The sequence below is a fragment of the Asparagus officinalis genome, chromosome 1 (assembly GCF_001876935.1).
Source record: "Asparagus officinalis chromosome 1, Aspof.V1, whole genome shotgun sequence".
NCBI classification, from domain to species: domain Eukaryota; kingdom Viridiplantae; phylum Streptophyta; class Magnoliopsida; order Asparagales; family Asparagaceae; genus Asparagus; species Asparagus officinalis.
Window position 1 is genome coordinate 85,246,275 of NC_033794.1, and position 19,422 is coordinate 85,265,696.

At 35.6% G+C, this 19,422-nt stretch overlaps 1 protein-coding gene across 1 annotated transcript; it reads left to right on the top strand.

Annotated features, from left to right (window-relative positions):
- On the top strand, positions 328–2,944 carry LOC109843118 (DNA ligase 6-like). Its single transcript, XM_020412054.1, has 5 exons — positions 328–530; positions 2,167–2,328; positions 2,408–2,496; positions 2,595–2,694; positions 2,797–2,944. The coding sequence occupies exons 2-5, from the start codon at positions 2,263–2,265 to the stop codon at positions 2,896–2,898; spliced, it is 357 nt and encodes a 118-aa protein (XP_020267643.1). The 5' UTR covers positions 328–530; positions 2,167–2,262; the 3' UTR covers positions 2,899–2,944.

Consider the following 19,422-nt stretch of genomic DNA (forward strand, 5'->3'; position numbering starts at 1 on the left):
TTATTAAACACTCATTTCACTAGTAGAAAATCACGTATTCTAGACGGGATATTCTAGACGAAATTTTTTCCGTCTAGAATGTATTAAACTAGACGGAAATTTTCCGTCTAGAATAAAACATTCTAGACGGAGAAAAACTAGAAAAAAACTAGAGAGAGAGAGAGAGAAGAGATGACGAGAGAAGCAGTTAGGGTGAGCACCACATCGGTGAAATATTCATCCTACCTTGTTTGTTTGCAAGGAAGTCGTTCAAGGATTCGCTCAAAGTTCTAGAAGCTGACATCCAGCACACTAACACACTGTGAGTTGAGCTTTTTGATCCCCGATCAAAGAAAGTTTTTGATCTTCTTCTGTTTCATATTTGGAAATTGAAGGCTTTAGTCATAACTTTCGAGTTTTTTGGGTGTAATTTTTTTTTAATTTTGGGCAAGGTTTGTTATTGTGAGCATTTGATTGGGTTCTCACCCCTAATTGTTGGGTGTTCGCCTTTGGTTAATGATCTAGTTTGCAGACGAGCAGTTAGTTTGAAAGTAGGTGCAATTTTGGGGGATTTTTTTTATTACATATAGTTACTTGACTACGCTGTGGAATGTTGAATTCTAGCTGTCGAATGTTGAATTCTAGCTGTGGCTGTGAGTTTGTGTTTAAATTGAGAAATGCATGCCGACGGTTTGTTAAAATGCTTGTGTGAGTTTATCTGAATGAAATTGATCTTTACTTTGTGATTTATGTTTGTGAGTTAAAATGCTTGTGTGAGTTTATCTGAATGAAATTGATCTTTACTTTGTGATTTATGTTTGTGAAGTGCCTCTACAAAGGTGAGTTTATCTGAATGAAATTGATCTTTACTTTGTGATTTATGTTTGTGAAGTGCCTCTACAAAGAGTGAAGAGGCATTTTGGGATGGAGGTTTGATTTACATGCATTCTTGGCAAAATCATGGAAGGAACAAAAATCAATTTCATTCAGATCGGTGAGATATTCATCCTACCTGCAAGACTACTCAGTTGTTAGTTTTGACCAAGTTAATGGAAGTAGAAGCTGACACTCCATTCTTGACCCCGAGTCCGTGTCCGACGCGTGTCGGATGCGACACGCGTTCGACACGCCGTCAACACATGGTCAACGCCCCCGACACGCATCAACGCCCCCGACACGCGTCTCGACACGTTCTCGACTCGCCGAATTCTGCCCGATTCATTCTCGACACGCGAATTCACCCGAAATACCCCTATACCATCAAAAAAACCCAAACCCTAGACCTATCGATCGAGCGACAGCCTCTCATCTCTCTCTCCCCCTCTCACGATCTCGTTCTCTCTCTGAATCCTCTCTCTATCTGAATTTTTATTTGTTTGCAATGTTAGACTTGTTAGTAGCATAGTATTTTGTGTTTGAGGATTACATTTTAGTTTGTTGTTTGAATTTTATAAATTTATCTATATATAATAATAATATTAAAAAAAATCTAGCCGTGTCCTATTTTTTTGGGTTTTATCGTGTCCGTGTCCTTGTCCGTGTCGCCGTGTCCGTGTCCGTGCTTCATAGCTGTCAGTCTGTCACTCTTTTTTCTTTGAACAAGCTGTAATTGGAAATAAGGTCAAAATCCTGACCTCTTAGCTGTAATTGGAAATAGATTGTCAAAACAATTATTTTAGGAGGTCTTACACCTCTTTTGTTATGTCTTGATAAATGTCTTTCATCATTTCTTCCTTTTTACTCTAAATTCTTTATCTACTCCCTAGACAGGGAAATACTCAAAATTATTAGTTGAATATGCTGAGAAAAGAAATATAATTCTCTGATGTAGAAGTCCTACTTCTCCATCCACCCTTTGTTATACTTCATATACAACGTGTGAATTTCATTTCACAATTCTGATGCAAGAATTCCCGCATGTTTGTCATTTTGCCTGTGCGCAGATGACATATTTCTTAATCTATTGCATCTCTCCTACTTCTTGATATCACCTGTTAATTAAGTCTAAGTCTATAATACTGCTTCACTTGTCCCTTTTTATTTCTGCAATTACAAGACTAATTACTGCCCAAAAACTGAATGAACATCAATGCACAATAATTTTTTCTTCGTCTTCACGATTACTTTCACATTGATGATGCTAACATAAAATCTTTATTGTATTTCTCTCCCTCTGCTGTTGTATAGGTGGAAGCAGATGAAGCATATTTGAGTAATGAAAGCACAGTAACCGATATAAACACCTTTTTTGAAGATGCATGTAAATCGTCATGTGAAGGAATAATGGCAAAAACTCTAGATATTGATGCTGGATATTGTGCATCAAAGCGCACTGATGCCTGGTTAAAGGTACATCTAATTTGAGATAAGACGAACATCCCGCTTGATCAAACTTCTTCTGGTCTGATGTTCCATAATTTCTCATCAGGTCAAACGTGACTATATTGAAGAATTGGGTGACAGTCTTGATTTGGTACCCATTGGCGCTTGGTATGGGAATGGAAGAAAAGCGGGATGGTACAGATAATAGGCTTCCCTTCCTTCTTAATGTTTTCCTTTGATCTAATGGTTTCTCCCATCAAAATGATTTTGTTTCTCTGACTGCCACGGTACAGGTACAGCCCTTTCCTTATGGCGTGCTACAACCCTGATGCTGAAGAGTTTCAAGGTGTGTGTAGAGTCATGTCTGGCTTCTCAGATGAATTCTATAAGTCGGTAAGTGCAAGTTATAGTGAAGTGTAGAATTTTAGGTAAGATTTTTGATATGAAAATCGAGTGTTTACAGGAGCTTAAATTTCAGTTCTTGCTTACGCTCAGAATGATGAGGAAGAAGGTGAAGAAGGAGAAGAAGAGGGCCTGAGTAAATGTATAGGGAAGGAGTTGAAGAACCTTCTGCAGTGTCATAGCCATTGTAAATAATTTATGTAAAAGTTTATAAACAATTTATGTATCTCTCTACTATTTTGGTGAATGTATTATTTGAATATAATAAAATTTGATATTAGAATATAATTAGATTGTGTTGGATATGAATATAATTTATTGTTCAATATTGTGTACATACACTCAAAGTAGATTCTGCAAAAAAAAAAAATAAAAAAAAAATAAAAACCTACTGTAGCATAGCATCCTAGACGGAAATTCCGTCTAGGATGCTCAAATTCCGTCTAGGATAGCTTCTTTTTTTTAAAAAAAATTAAAAAAATTAAAAAACATCCTTCCGTCTAGGATGAGTATCCTAAACGAAAATTTTTGTCTAGAATACTCATCCTAGACGGAAATTTTTTCCGGCTAGGATGAAGTATTCTAGACGGAATTTCGGTCTAGAATATTCCGTCTAGGATGTATTCTAGATGGTTTTGAATTCCGTCTAGAATATTCCGTCTAGGATGTATTTTAGACGAAATTTTCGTCTAGAATACTACATCCTAGACGGAAACTTCCTAGACACGTATTCTAGACAGAATTCCGTCTAGAATACACATCCTAGACTGAATTTTGAGTATCTTAGACGGAATTTTCCGTCAATGATACCTTATTTTTTACTTGTGTTTATACTTTACAAGTTGTATGCAGTGGCGTAGCCAGGATTATTTTTTACCCTGGGCGAAAAATAAAGGTTGTCTAAAAGACCTCACGAGTGCATTACAATGCCTTCCTCTACATCGTCGACATGTTTGCCGCCCTCAACTTCCTCAGGGAAAAAAAAGAAAACCTCCTCCTTAATTATGTATCGACACTGCTAGACTCATCCGAGAGTAATTTTTTAGGGTTGTGTGCCAATTTAATTACGCATCATAAATGATTAATTATCGTAATAAATTCTCTTTCTTAGTCCTTGACATAATCTCTACAGTTAACTATAAACTAATTCCAAACATTCTATGAATTCAGCTCAAATTATATACCGACGATGTTATATATATTTTCAAATCTTGCCCTGGGCAACTGCCCAGGGCAAGGCTAATGTGGCTCCGCCACTGGTTGTATGTTATTACGCTCACGATTATATCGATCCACTTACAATTTACTTTCTTTTACACTAATTTTAAGAGACTTAAAGAACCCAAATATGGTTCTGGTTCAATGCGGGAGTTCAAACCCGGAATTCACGAAACGCGCATCCTATCAATCCAAAAAAATAATCTTTAAATTTATGAAAAACTTCAAATCCACGAAGAAATTTTAAAAAAGGAATTTATTAATAAAAGAGTATTGCCTCTACGGCTTATAAAGTAAACTTCTAATAAGAATGAAATTACCATAAATATAAAGTAGCAAATCTAATCTAATACTATTCTAAAAGTGTGAAGAATGTTAAAACTTTTTTTCCTAAAAATACCCTCAAAATTGCATGCACAATCAACAAATTGCCCTCAAAATTTCATGCAAATCACCAAAGTGTAATCATTCAAATTCATGCCATAACCCTCTTATTAATTATCCATGAATATTAAAATTTATTTATTTTTAATGACCCCTCCATTAAGCTTACATTAATCTCATCAACCTATTCATATTCCAAGTCATAACCTCCCTCCTCATCTCATATATATATATATATTGTACCATCTGTAAGGAGACACCAGCCTTCATCCATAATTCACATAGATGGGTAAAGATGATTCTCTATGTCACATGTTTCTCTATGCAAGATAGCCATATATATGTATGACATAGAGATGACACACATATGACATAGAGATGACACACACACCAGCCTTCATCCATAATTCACATAGATGGGTAAAGATGATTCTCTACGTCACATGTTTCTCTATGCAATATAGCCATACATATGTATGACATAGAGATGCCACACATATGGCATAGAGATGACACACACACACACTTCTCATAACCCACATGAAAAATGATAGTCGTTCTAGAGTCTTGGACTCTTGAGATTCAGTAACTTCTTGAATTCAGTGCATAATTTATAGACATGATTATTGAATTATATATGGCAATTAACAAAAAAACATATGTACATGGTTATTTGTGCGATGTTATCCTTCATTAGATAATATTTGAGAGGCTGGTAATAATCAAAGATGGATTTATTTTGAAAATCTCAAAATTTATTTGAAGGTGTTTTTTGTAATTCCTAAAGAAGATTTAACCTCCTTAAGCAAGAGCCATTATTTAGCAAAGTAGGCTTTCTATAAAGGCTTATGACAAGTTGTTAGCTACCTTCTCACCATGCAATTCTAGTCCATAGTTTGGAAAGATACTTTTAAGAAGGGAAGGAAAGAATTAGGAAGGTTTTTTTTTGAGAGAAAAACAAGGGATATACCCTATTCATTAAAAAACCAAAAGAAGTACACATTATGTAGTTATAAAAATTAGGTTACGAATTGTAGTTAGAAGATAGAAAATAAAGTTTCTAAAACTAGTGATACATAACCTTCTTCTTCCAAAGACCCATAAAGATGAAGAGTGAGCCTTGTCGTCATTCATCGTAAACATATATATAAAGAAGAACAAAAGCCAGCTATACATATAGTAGATAGAAACTAGATGTTCTATTATCTAACACACAAGAGATAGAACATAATGTTGGCCTTTTTATTTTGATGATGATTTTATAAACACTTTATGACTAATATTGATTCTAGTGTTTTGTGTTTGTTTATGTTATATCCAGGTGTATTATATCTAAAATGAAGCTATTATCAAGTTAAAGATACAAGCTAGCTAGCTTCTCATTCTACCTTGGGCACACTTCGTATAGGATTTATATATATTGTGTGCAATTCTTCAAGCTCAAGTCTTCACACACATATATTTATGATTTTTCTCAAAACATAGGTGTTTTTATGCAAATTCTATATAAATATGTTATGTTTTGGACTATATATATTCTAAATGTTAATCCCACTTAGATACGGGAAAAATGAATTTAGGTAGACTATGCTTAATAGATAGAGTCTCCACTCCATCTAGCAGCCCTTCCCCTGGGGGCGGATGGAGGTAATCTTGCTGTAGCGCTCTGACGTTCTTGTTGTCGTTTCTTTTTCTTTTAAAAATACCCTTTCAGGTAGCTCGGAGTTCCGGAGAGCCACAGGGTGACGGAGTTCTGGCATAGTCGCTGTCGTGTATTTTTACTTGTAGAAACTCCACTGTAGTTTTAAAATTTTATTCAGACTTAGAGTTTATTTCCATTTTGTAAAGGCAATGAGCCTTAGTTCGACTTTCCGTTTTGATTCATGTTGAGACATCGTATGTTATTGCAGACTCCAAATGTATTTCAGTTTATTTTCAGTTGAGACATGACCTTTATTTATGAGATATCATCTTCTTTATCATGTCTATTATTGTCGTTCTACTTCTTTACCTGTTTTGTACCTACGCTTTTATTTGACCCCACTAGAGGATATTACTGTGATTAATTAGTAAAACTTGTTGTTGTACAGTGTGGGTGCATGGCAGGTTTGACATCTCTGGGTTCACCTTGGACTGCAGCCATGAGTGAAAACAGGGGCGTCACAGTTGGTATTATATATATATAAATATATATATATATATTATATATATATATATATATATATATATTATATTATAATATATATATATATATATATATATATATATATATATATATATATATATATATATATATATATATATATATATATATATAGAAACAAAACTTGTGTCCACGCTTAAGTGGACATCCACCCCAAACTTTTTAAACGCCTTGCGATGTTTCCTAGGGATCCTTGCATGATATGAAGTGACTTTTTATATGTTAAATGAGTGGATATAAAGTTTGGTGGACACACTATTACATATCCACTTAAGTTTGATAGGAGTCCTTACTATATATATATATATTATATATATACTTTTTTGTTATATTTATATATATATATATATATATATATATATACATCTTTTATTAAGTCCATAAAAACATTTCACAAGTTTTAAAAACTTGTTTTGAGTCAAATATCAAAAATCACATGTTTACACAAACATGTATTTTACTGCTTTTGCAAAATACAGTGTTTTTACAAATGGTAAATACAAATTAAAAATTTCATTTTCCAACATGTTTATAATCATGTTTATAAACTTTTCTCAAAGTTTTACATTTTTTATAATTTATTTACTATTTTTAAACACTTCAAAAGTCAGGTTTTAAACATGCACTGTCCTTGTGCATATTCATAAGTCGACTTATAGGGTAAGACAAGTCGACTTATGAACTGCTCTGGAATTACATATTTTATCTGCTAAGCCGACTTAAAATTATTGCAAGTCGATTTATCAACTGTTTTCCTGTTTGCTGTTTTTGTCTGTTGAGTCGACTTACAACTAAAGTAAGTCAATTCATAAGACATAAGTCGACTTATGAACTAGCCGTTGCACAGTAACGATTAGTTTCTAGTTTTTTATTATTTTAATGTATTAGGGTGTTTTTGGTGATTTCTTGAGCTGATTTCTTTCACCCAATAAATATCCCTTTGTCATAACCATTTGCAACTAACTAAGGGAGTTTCAAACAAGTTTTAAAAGAGTTTAAAGTTTGCTTAAGTTTTGTTTCAAGTGTGTGTTTGTTTTTACAAAGAGGAGCTTACAATGTTGTTTGAGGAATTCATCCTCAATTATTTAGCATTTATTCTTTGTGTTTATAGAGAAGTTTTTTATTAACTCTTTTATCTAGCATTTATTCTTGATTTTCATATCTATATTATTGCTAGTTTATTCTTGAGTTAGTAACTCTTTTATCTAGCATTTATTCTTGATTTTCATATCTATATTATTGCTAGTTTATTCTTGAGTTAGATTTTATTTGTACTCATTTATCACACACAATCTATATTATTGCTAGTTTATTCTTGAGTTAGATTTTATTTGTACTCATTTATCACACACATCCCTATTCAGTTTTTAGTATTTCATATACTATATATTTGGGTTGTGGTGGGTGATATTGTGAGTGTGAGCTTAATTGCGTTCTCATCCATTGTAGAGAACAAACATTTGTATTTGAGCCTTATTGTGAAATTCATATTGTATTACACTTGTACACTGAGAGGAGTGTGTGGTGAGAGACGAGGTTGATTCCAAGAGGAGTGATGTCGGTTATAAAGCCTAGAGAGATGTTGTAAATCCGAGCACATGAGGAGGAGTATACAGGCTAGGCCAATACTTAAAGGGTATAATGTGTATTTACATTATGTGTATTGTAAATGTTTGTCGGCGTTGAAAACCGATTGTGAACATTTTTGGGTAAATGTCAAAAACCTATTGTGATAGTGGATTCTCCCCAGGAGTGGGGAACGGAGACGTAGGTCTGAAGGACTGAACTCCGTGATCATTTTCTTGTGTTTGCATTGTTCATTTGCCCAATATCGTGTTTATATTGTCTAATATGTTTACATGTTTATTTGCCCTTAGTTTACATATCCTTGCAAATAATTCATTATATATCATCTTGCTAGGATATATTTGTTAATATATTTTAATTAGCATTAATATCTAATTAGATTAGCATTAACCCTATTTACCCGCCTCTAGGGTACTTTCACATAAGACTAAGTATCGGTTGTTTATACAAGACTGATAAAACTTTCATAACTTTCATCGTGCTCCCAAAAGTCCACGATCCTCTCAGACACTGCTCCTGGGTATGGAATTTTCCTCTAGAATTGCTGATACACGCTGCTCATTTGATCCACTACCAACACCTGACCAATCAGTTAATCTAGAATTAGCATAGTTAATAAATAGTAGAGTAGAAGAAACTTATTTTTATCAAATAGGAACTTATTTTGAAAGCCATAAGCTCCAACAAACTGATGAGAAAATGATACGCCATAAGCTGCCTTTGATGCTAGTCAGTTTCTCTAGGGTTTGAAGAAACTCGTACAGAGATGTAGGCTAATGGAAGGGGAGATAATAATCCATGAAGTGTCTCCATACCTGAATTGTTAAAGAGCAAGAGAAGAAAAGGTGATCTCTTGTTTCTGAGTACAATCCACACAATGAATATTTTGGATCTCCTGTCCAACCTTTGGTAGTGAGGTTATCTTTGGTATGCAGTCTATCTAAAGCCAATAACCAAGTGAAGATCCAAACTTTGCTTGGGAGAATTGAATTCCAAGTAAGTTTAAAGTATGAAGATAATATTCCTCTAGAATTTAAGAAGGTATATAATGTTTTGACTGAGTAAACTCCATTTGCTGTAAGAGACTAGTGTGGTTTATCTGGTATATATGAGATACTTCTGGAGCCAATTAACTTCAAGAGATCTGTTTTAGTGGATATATATATAGAGAAAATACTTCTTTTCAATAAGGGTCCGCCAGTGCCATTGATGATCATGTAAATTGCATTGGCTATGTATGGAAACATTTGAAGAGAATGAAAGCTCGTGTAATAAAGGAAAGAGACTAGCTAAAGTGTTGCAACTAAGCCATTTGTCTTCCGAAAATCTTATCTTATCACCTTTACCAAGTGTCCAAGATATATCTATATACTATTACTAAAAACTCTTACCCTTAAAAACACCACTTGGCAAATAGTACACCTGGCAAATAGTGTGTGCCTGATAATCACATTTTATTACAATTTTATACCCTTATTATCTATTTTATATGAATAAATATACTACTAATAATTATTTTTATCTTTTAATTGCAGGTTAATGAAGAATAAATCTCAAACTCTCATCTCTCAACAAAAACCCATTGATTAAATGAAGAAATGAAGCAAAGAAGCACATTGGAAAATTAATTTCCAAATTATCCAAAAGCCCAGAATCAAGTCGTGTAGCCTGTAGAAGCCGGAGAAAATCAAAAAGTCCAATATTAAAAGAAATCATATTCAAAATGGTGGGCCACAAAGAAACGACGATATCTTCTAATCCGGAAGGCGGAATTTAACATATAATATATGAAAATCGCCTATCTCGACGAGACGAAGCTATCTGTGAAATCAGAATTTAGAAATAGTGGGCATCGATGTCGGCATCGATGTGGGCATCGATGCTGGCATCGATACCTGCATCGATCGATACCTGCATCGATGCCGGCATCGATACCAGATTACTGTAGCGCGCGTCAATGGCTGATTTTGCTTGTCTTGGGGCTCAAGTTTGATCCAATGGCTCTCATTCACTAATGTTTACTATAAATAGGGGTAGAGAGTGAGGGGTTAGAAGTGTAAAAATTTTTGTAACTCCTTTTGGAGAGGAGGGCTACTCTTAATTAAGAAGGCCTTCCAAAATTATAAATTTAGTTGCAATTAATAATAATAATTTTTTCACCACTTTAAATATTTCTTCTCTTTGTTGGATGATGAAGATGGAGATGAAGAATTATTTAGAGGTTTGCATTTCTTTCCTTTTTCTCTTTTATTTCTCTTTTATTGCTTATTAGTTAGATTTATTTTCATGCTTGTAATTAGATTTTATTTTCTTGTTAAATAGCCAAGAGGCTAGAACCCTCTTGCCTTAGATTTATTTTATGCTTATAGAGTAGATTTATTTTCGTGTATTTAATTCTTGCAATTTTATTTGTAGTTTAGATTTTGTAATTTATTTTGTAGTTAGATTTTAATTTCTTATATTATTCACCTTGAGGCTAGAACCCTCTTGCCTTAGATTTATTTTATGCTTATAGAGTAGATTTATTTTCGTGCATTTAATTCTTGCAATTTTATTTGTAGTTTAGATTTTGCAATTTATTTTGTAGTTAGATTTTAATTTCTTATAGTATTCACCTTGAGGCTAGAACCCTCTTGGGTTTAGTTTTTCTTTTTGTTTATTTTTATTTTGTTTGATTCGCCTTTAGGCTAGAACCCTCTAGGGAATCACCATTTTCTAAGAAGTGGGTTCAATTTTAGATTACCCATATCTATAATTGAATCCACCATCTTAATTTCTTGTATTTTTTTTTCATTTGTTTCTTTTTTTTTATTCATTTTTCCTTCTCACCTTATTGATCATACTCATTCTTTTTCAAACCCACTCTCACTTACACTTTGCATCTATTTACACACCATTTTCACTCTCTCAATCTCTTCACAATCACATTCACTTATCACTCCTATTTGTCACGCACACAACATAAGCACCGATTTTATATTTTCTCCTACAAAACACCTTCCTCGTGGGATCGATATCTTAAATACTATAACTTGACACGGTTGTGCACTTGCAACCTTTTTGGTACATGTTTATGCCGCATCAAGTTTTTGGCGCCGTTGCCGGGGAAGGTGCTTAAGTAGGTTTTAATTATTTTGGTTCTTTAACTTGTGTGTTTATTGTGAAAGAACTACTTGGAGATTAAAGATCAAGAATTGGAGATTGAGGAATTGGATATTCGCTTGTGGTAAGTCTTCTTCCTTATATTTTCAATTCCACACCTTTAGTTAGTTTCTCACAATTAGTGACAATTAGGATCTTAAAAAAAAAAGATTTTATTTCCGTTGATAATAAAATTCACCCTTCACTTTGACATTTACTAACAAGATAATAAATTCAAACAAATCCCCCCTTCTCATTTGTTTGATTGTTAACCCTAATTAAAAAAAAAGATTTGTCTTTTCCATCCTTTTTAGTTGCTTTTAATTCATAGGGTTGCATTTCATATAGTGTAGGAATTCACCAAGTGATTTGAGCATCTTGATTTGACACACACATAAAAATATTTTTAAGGGCAAAACCTAATATTCAAGATAATGTGAGAGATTTCATCACCCTTCCCTTAGCCTAAAAATCACTAATTCCTCACTACACCACCCAAGCCTAATAAAACTCATTAGACGTTGGCCCCTAAGGATTCGAGCTCAATAAGGAACAAGAAATCCTTAAGTGAACCGGTTTAAGTTTTCTCAGATTAGTTGGTGTCTAAGGCAAGGTTTAGGGGTTGCGTAAAGCGCTCCGCAAGGAAAGAGGTACTTAATTGATCTTTGATCACCCTCTAGTACTATCCTTACCTGGCTAACTACCCGGGTAAAACTTTTATCTTTTCACTTAAGGAATTTTTGGTTAGGAGCTAGTCTAGTTGAGTTAGGCTTAACCCTAGAGTTAGAGTGATTGAAAAGTGATTGATTTTGATTTGTTTTAGTTAGGTTTTTCCATTTTCTTCTTAAAAAAAAAACTAACTTTTATTTTTCTCAAAAAAAGTATAAAAAGAAATAGTTTTGGTGTATGCAATCATGGATTAGGGATAATACACATCGATTAATTCGTTTTGAACCAATCATAGAAATGGAGCATCCTAATCCACCCGTTCTTCATGATATGTGCTATCACATTAGGAATGCAATCCCCTCTTGCATTAGGATCCCCGAAACAAATAGAATAAATTTTGAGCTTAGACCGCATTACATAAACATGCTTCCCAAATTCCTTGGAAATGAAACAGAAGATGCATATATTTTTATCTCGGAATTTGAGGAAGTGTGTATTATGATTAAAATAAGAGAATCAAATGAAGATGCGGTTAAGCTTAGATTTATTCCATTTGCTCTTAAGGATAAAGCTAAAAAATGGCTGTACAGCTTACCAACAAATTCCATCTCAACTTGGGATGAATTTGTCACCATTTTTCTTAAGAAATTTTTTCCTATTCATAAAACGGTAAAGCTTAGGAACAGCATTCAAAACTTTAAAATTATCCCGGGAGAACCTTTTTGGAAGTATTTTGACCGATTTAAAGATCTTCTCATCCAATGTCCTCATCACGGTTTAGAGAAATGGCGATTGTGCCAAATAATTTATGAGGGATTAGATTATTCTGCAAAAACTTCCTTAGAATCAATGTGCCACGGGGATTTTATGAGGAAAAATGCTGATGAAGCTTGGGAGTTTTTGGAGAGTCTTTCTGAAAAAACAATGCAATGGGAACAGTGCGATGACAGGGTTTCATCAGTTCCCCATTCTAAGTCTAGTGGTCTTTCCTTGGAGTCAAACATTGCTTCTGAAGCGAAGATGGCGACAATTCTGCGGAGGTTAGAAGCCTTAGAAATTAAGGAACGAGCTCCAGCTCAACTCAATCATGTTTCTTTCCCAGGATGTCATAATTGTCAGTCTCCTACCCACGTTTCAGAGGAATGCCCTCTCCTAGGAAATAACAACGCAATAGAACAGATGAACGCTGCATTCCAGCACCCTAGAAATGATCCATTTTCTCCAACCTACAATCCAGGTTGGAGAAATCATCCCAACTTTGCATGGAATCTAGGAAATTCTCCCGGAACTCAAAATTTCACTCCCGCTTCGACCCAACATTTTCCTAGGGGAAACACAGTTCCATTCAATTCTCATTCACAATTTCAACAACCCAATCTGCCGTATCAAAATCAGTCTCCTCCTCATCAAGCTGTAATTCAAACTCCTCACAATCCAGATCAAGATAAACGTCTCAATGTCTTGGAAAGGGGTTTAGAAACCATAATTAAGGCCTCTACTCAAACCACGAATATGTTGACTCAAACATCTAGCACGTTGAATTCCTTCATGCAATCAACCGGACAAATGCTCAACTCCAACACTCAAGCTATAGCTAGATTAGAATCCCAACTTGGTCAACTAGCTAGTGCCGTGAGTGAAAGAGAGAAAGGAAAATTTCCGAGTCAACCCGTGGTCAACCCTAATAACACAGGATGCAGTTCATCCTATGAAGCTCAAGTGAATGCAATCCATTCACTTCGGTCAGGTAGACAGGTCGATAATCAAGTGAGAACTCCGCCAAGTCAAACTCTTGATCCTGTACAAATTCCTTCTCCTTCTCCTTCTGATGAATCTATTCAACAATCACTCCCCTCAGATGACCAAGAACCTGAACCCGAACCTGAGCCTGCTTTTGATAGATTTAGACCGGTTGCTCCCTTTCCAGATAGACTCAGGTCTAGGAAACACTCTCCTCAGGAGGAGAAAATCCTAGAGACATTCAAGCAGGTTAAGGTCAACATTCCTCTCTTAGATGTAATTGAACAAATTCCATCTTATGCTAAATTTTTAAAAGAATTGTGCACTAAGAAGAGGAGAATAAATGTCCCAAAGAAAGTCTTTTTAGCCGCCAATATCAGTGAAATGCTGTCAAATCCCATACCTTTGAAACGTAAAGATCCAGGTTCCCCCATCATTTCATGTATCATTGGTAATACTCACATTGATAAGGCGCTTTTAGACTTAGGGGCCAGTGTCAATTTGCTTCCATATTCAGTCTATCAGCAATTGGGTCTAGGTGTACTGAACCCAACCAAATGCACCTTACAGTTGGCTGATAGATCTGTCAAGGTCCCTATGGGTGAGTTAGAGGATGTTCTGATTAAGGTTGGAGATTTTATTTTTCCAGTAGATTTTGTAGTCTTGGAAACACAGCCTGTTTCCAATCCCAAAGGACAGACACCTGTCATCTTAGGACGACCGTTCTTAGCCACTTCTAATGCTCTCATCAACTGTAGAACTGGTCAAATGAAGCTGTCCTTTGGGAATTTGACTGCTGATCTCAACATTTTTAATCCAGGGGACCAACCAAATAATCAGCCTCTAGAAATAAACTACATTCAGGAAAGATCAGAAGAAGAAGAAGAAGAAGAAGAGTGTGATTTAAGTTTTGAGGAAATTTTTGATGAAGAGTTAGAGTTTTTAGAAGAAGCAGATCAGGTCCTTGAGAATAATAAAACTGTGTTAAACATTTGCTGCTTTGAATTAAATTTTGAAGAACTCTTTCTTGATGAACTTAGATTCTTGGAGAATAATCAACAACCAAATTTTCAGAACTTCACAGAAGAATTGGTTGTTAGAAAACAAAACCATCGATGTCGGCATCGATGTGGGCATCGATGCTGGCATCGATACCTGCATCGATGCCGGCATCGATACCAGATTACTGTAGCGCGCGTCAATGGCTGATTTTGCTTGTCTTGGGGCTCAAGTTTGATCCAATGGCTCTCATTCACTAATGTTTACTATAAATAGGGGTAGAGAGTGAGGGGTTCGGCATCGATGCCTGCATCGATACCTGCATCGATGCCTGCATCGATGCCAGATTACTGTAGCGCGCGTCAATGGCTGATTTTGCTTGTCTTGGGGCTCAAGTTTGATCCAATGGCTCTCATTCACTGATGTTTACTATAAATAGGGGTAGAGAGTGAGGGGTTAGAGGTGTGAAAATTTTTGTAACTCCTTTTGGAGAGGAGGGCTACTCTTAATTGAGAAGGCCTTCCAAAATTGTAACTTTAGTTGCAATTAATAATAATAATTTTTTCACCACTTTAAATATTTCTTCTCTTTGTTGGATGATGAAGATGGAGATGAAGAATTATTTAGAGGTTTGCATTTCTTTCCTTTTTCTCTTTTATTTCTCTTTTATTGCTTATTAGTTAGATTTATTTTCATGCTTGTAATTAGATTTTATTTTTCTTGTTAAATAGCCAAGAGGCTAGAACCCTCTTGCCTTAGATTTATTTTATGCTTATAGAGTAGATTTATTTTCGTGTATTTAATTCTTGCAATTTTATTTGTAGTTTAGATTTTGTAATTTATTTTGTAGTTAGATTTTAATTTCTTATATTATTCACCTTGAGGCTAGAACCCTCTTGGGTTTAGTTTTTCTTTTTGTTTATTTTTATTTTGTTTGATTCGCCTTTAGGCTAGAACCCTCTAGGGAATCACCCTTTTCTAAGAAGTGGGTTCAATTTTAGATTATCCATATCTATAATTGAATCCACCATATTTAATTTCTTGTATTTTCTTTTATTTTTGAATTTTGTTCTTCATTCTTGATTTTTTATTTGTTTCTTGATTTTATTTATTTTTTCCTTCTCACCTTATTGATCATACTCATTCTTTTTCAAACTCACTCTCACTTACACTTTGCATCTATTTACACACCATTTTCACTCTCTCAATCTCTTCACAATCACATTCACTTATCACTCCTATTTGTCACGCACACAACATAAGCACCGATTTTATATTTTCTCCTACAAAACACCTTCCTCATGGGATCGATATCTTAAATACTATAACTTGACACGGTTGTGCACTTGTAACCTTTTTGGTACATGTTTATGCCGCATCAGTGCCACTTGGCAACTTCCTGCTTTTTTAAAATTACTTTCTTAAATATCCTTTCTTCAATTCCCAATATCCATCTATATCGAAAAACACATTTTGTTGGATCTCAAGACCGACTCTTTGTTTCCTCCGTTATTTCCCTTTTCTTCTTTTCCCAAGACCGCCTCTTCATATTCGTCTCCTAGAGAAAAACCCTCCGTCTCTTCGTCTCCGTCAAACTTACAAGTTCGTGCTCCGCCTCTAATTAATTTCTCATTTAATATCTTCCCTCCTCATCCTCTCTCTCTTAAACACCTAACCCTAATTCATCGAGAGAGAGAGAGAGAGAGAGAGAGAGAGAGAGAGAGAGAGAGAGGGGGAAATGGAGGCTAACACTGATGTCGGATCTAAAGAGAAGCTCATCATCGACACAGATCCTAGAGTTGGTAATTTTTCTTGATGTTTTTTTTTCCTTTTTTTGCTTTCTTATCGAAATTTTGGCTCAGGTAAAGTGATGGAGGATTTAGTCTTTTTTTGCTTGTCTTTGCCTCTGGTGTGGACTTCGAGGAAAGTGAGGTTTTGATTCCTTGGAATAGTCCTGATCTTTTTCTGATCTTTGATTGGTTTACTTATGAATTCGTCTTTTAGCATCTGGTTTATTTCATGAATAGAGCTTAATGTGTGCATATTTAGTCTTTAATTTAACTTAATATGCATCACAGCAAATAGATTGGTCAATGTTACGTATTCTCTTGTAGTTTTAGGATATTGTAGTTTTTTTCAGCTTCTAAATATAGTTCCCTACATGACCTTGGGGATTATTGGGTTATTTTATGGTTAGTGAAAACCGAATTAGTAAAGATCCCAATGGCTGAATTATTTGTTTACTCTATTTGTAATTTTTCGTACAATTGTATCCTTGACATATTGAATTCTTTACTTTATTCAGAAAACACGCAACCATGTTAGACAATTAAGCCTAATTTTTATTTAGATACAATTTAATGGAGTGCACCATGTTCGCGGGAAAAATCGTTTTCTTCATTAAAGTCATTGTTCTCTTAAGTAACTGTTTTTTTTTATTACAAAAGATCCGGTCTTTTTATAAGATCCGGTTACAACGAGATCAAAAAAGAAATAAAAATTACAACTTTCCTTGAACGAATCGCGAGCTCCTGTTTTGCGGTCACTCGCTTTTGTGGGTTCTTTGCCTGCGCCGGGGTTTATCCGTGGACCACCGCGAGATCTAGATCCAGTCAGATCTAGGCAGTACTACGGGTATTATTCCACAAAGGAAATAATAGCCGGGGAGGATTGATTCACCAAGGAAACAATCGTCCAAGTCTCGGGATCTAAGACCAAGCTTAGATCCGGAGTACGTCTGCGTAGATCTGAGATCCGGTCCTCTCGAACACCTGCCTTTTTTGGCGTTGACAATCGCTGAGCACCAGATCTGGAAGAGTGAGTCCCCGAAGTCCCAAAGCTCCAATCTTTTTTAAGTTTCGAGTCTTGAATTCAGCAGAGCTTCGCCTCCAAAATTTCCAACCTTGCAAATCCTAAAGACAATTGTTCGCGGGGAAATTCGTTGCTTTCTTCATTATTGTCATTACTATCTTGAATAACAGTTTTTACGTTACAAAAGATCCGGTCTTTTTTTTTTAGATCCGGTTACAATGAAAATCAAGAATAAAGAAAAATCAAAAATTACAACTTTTTCTCCTTGTGAACAGATCGCGAGCTCCTGTTATTCGGTCACTCGCTTTGGTGTTGTGGACTGACGTTCGTGCTTAGATACGTCGCCTGATGGTTTGTCGGTTTGTGCCGAGCTGTATTAAGGGACCTATAAGCAATTTTATATGCCTACAGATGCCCCCTCCAAAGTATTTCAGCCTCGTTCTTTTATAGAAGAGTCTGGAATATTTTGGATATGATTGTCCCCACCTTCGATTGGTTACGACTGGATATTTGGAGTGACTTCCATTCTTGATTCCTTCAGTCCTCCAGGCTATTCGGTGCTTTGTCGAATGCTTGAGAGGGTTCCGGTGCTGCATTTATTGTCTGACCGTTGTCGGAATTTTGAATTTGAAGTCGATTCTTGGTTTCTTGGCTTTTTTAGCTCGATTTGGTTGTTTCAACACGGAATTGACCATTGGTTGACGGCTTTGAACCTTCATTGTGACGTGTTGTCCGGCGTTTAATACAGTTTATACTCGTAAGTATTTTGGAGTCTACACAGTTTAAGCTCTTAAGGAGTTGGAGCGTGGAGGTCCAGTTTATACTCATACACTCCTGGGAGTTATGTTAAGTTATCCTTAAGAATATACTTTTTTTTTTAGAAAAATATTCTCCAGAAACTTCTCAACGAAGAGGAGGGAATAGTTTATACTCGTATACCTTATTGGAGTATTAAGAAGCAGTTTATTCTCGTATACTTTTCGGAGTATTAAGAAGCAGTTTATACTCGTATACTTTTCGGAGTATTAAGAAGCAGATTATACTCGTATACTTTTCGGAGTATTGATTCTTTCATTGCAACGCATTGATCGGCGTTGACCGGCGTTGACCCTAGGGTTTTGAACGTCGTACGTTGACTTTTTGATTGCAACGCGTTGACCGGCATTGACCTAGGATTACGCGTTGTCCGGCGTTAACCCTAGGGTTTCGAATGTCTTACGTTGGATGTTTGATTGCAATGCGTTGACTGGCGTCGACCTAGAATTACGCGTTGTCCGGCGTTGACCCTAGGGTTTCGAATATCGTTGGATGCTCAAGTCACGAGACCAGCTAATGAAGTTGATGCGTCAGTGACTCTCGTATTTATAGGATTTTTGGCAAACCCTCAGCCATCAACGGGTTTGATGAGCCTTTACCGACTACCGTTTGAATCGGGCTAGCATGCGGATTATCTAAATCCGTTCCGCATGTGACGTTGTGCTAAGAGAGTTAACGCTCTTAGTGCTACAATATTGAATACGTAGACTTCGTCTTTCTTACGGGAATAGACTACCCGGCGACGCGTGTTAGGCGTTGACTTTAGGGTTTTTGGCTAACCCCCAGCCTTTAACGGATTTGATTAGCCTTTACCGACTACCCTTTGAGGCGGGCTAGCATGCGGATTGTCTAAATCCGTTCCGCATGTAACGTTGTGCTGAGAGAGTAAAACTCTCTGAGGCTTTGTGCTATGATTTTGAATACATAGGCTTCGTCTTTCTCACGGGAATAGACTACCCGGCAACGCGTGTTAGGCGTTGACTTTAGGATTTTTAGGCTTCGGGATGAAATTCCCCGTGCATCGAGTGCGCGGATTGGAAGTTGAGAATCGTGTCTTTTCTGAAAGCAAAGACAGATCGAGAAACGGGAGAGGAAGAATTTTATATTCTATCTCCCGGTGCTGAAGAGGAAGAATTTTATATTCTATCTTC

Coding starts and splice junctions, on each gene's coding strand:
- LOC109843118 (XM_020412054.1), top strand. CDS start 2,263: ATGGCAAAAACTCTAGATATTGATGCTGGATATTGTGCATCAAAGCGC. Junction 2,329..2,407: donor GCACTGATGCCTGGTTAAAG/GTACATCTAATT, acceptor ATTTCTCATCAG/GTCAAACGTGACTATATTGA. Junction 2,497..2,594: donor AATGGAAGAAAAGCGGGATG/GTACAGATAATA, acceptor GCCACGGTACAG/GTACAGCCCTTTCCTTATGG.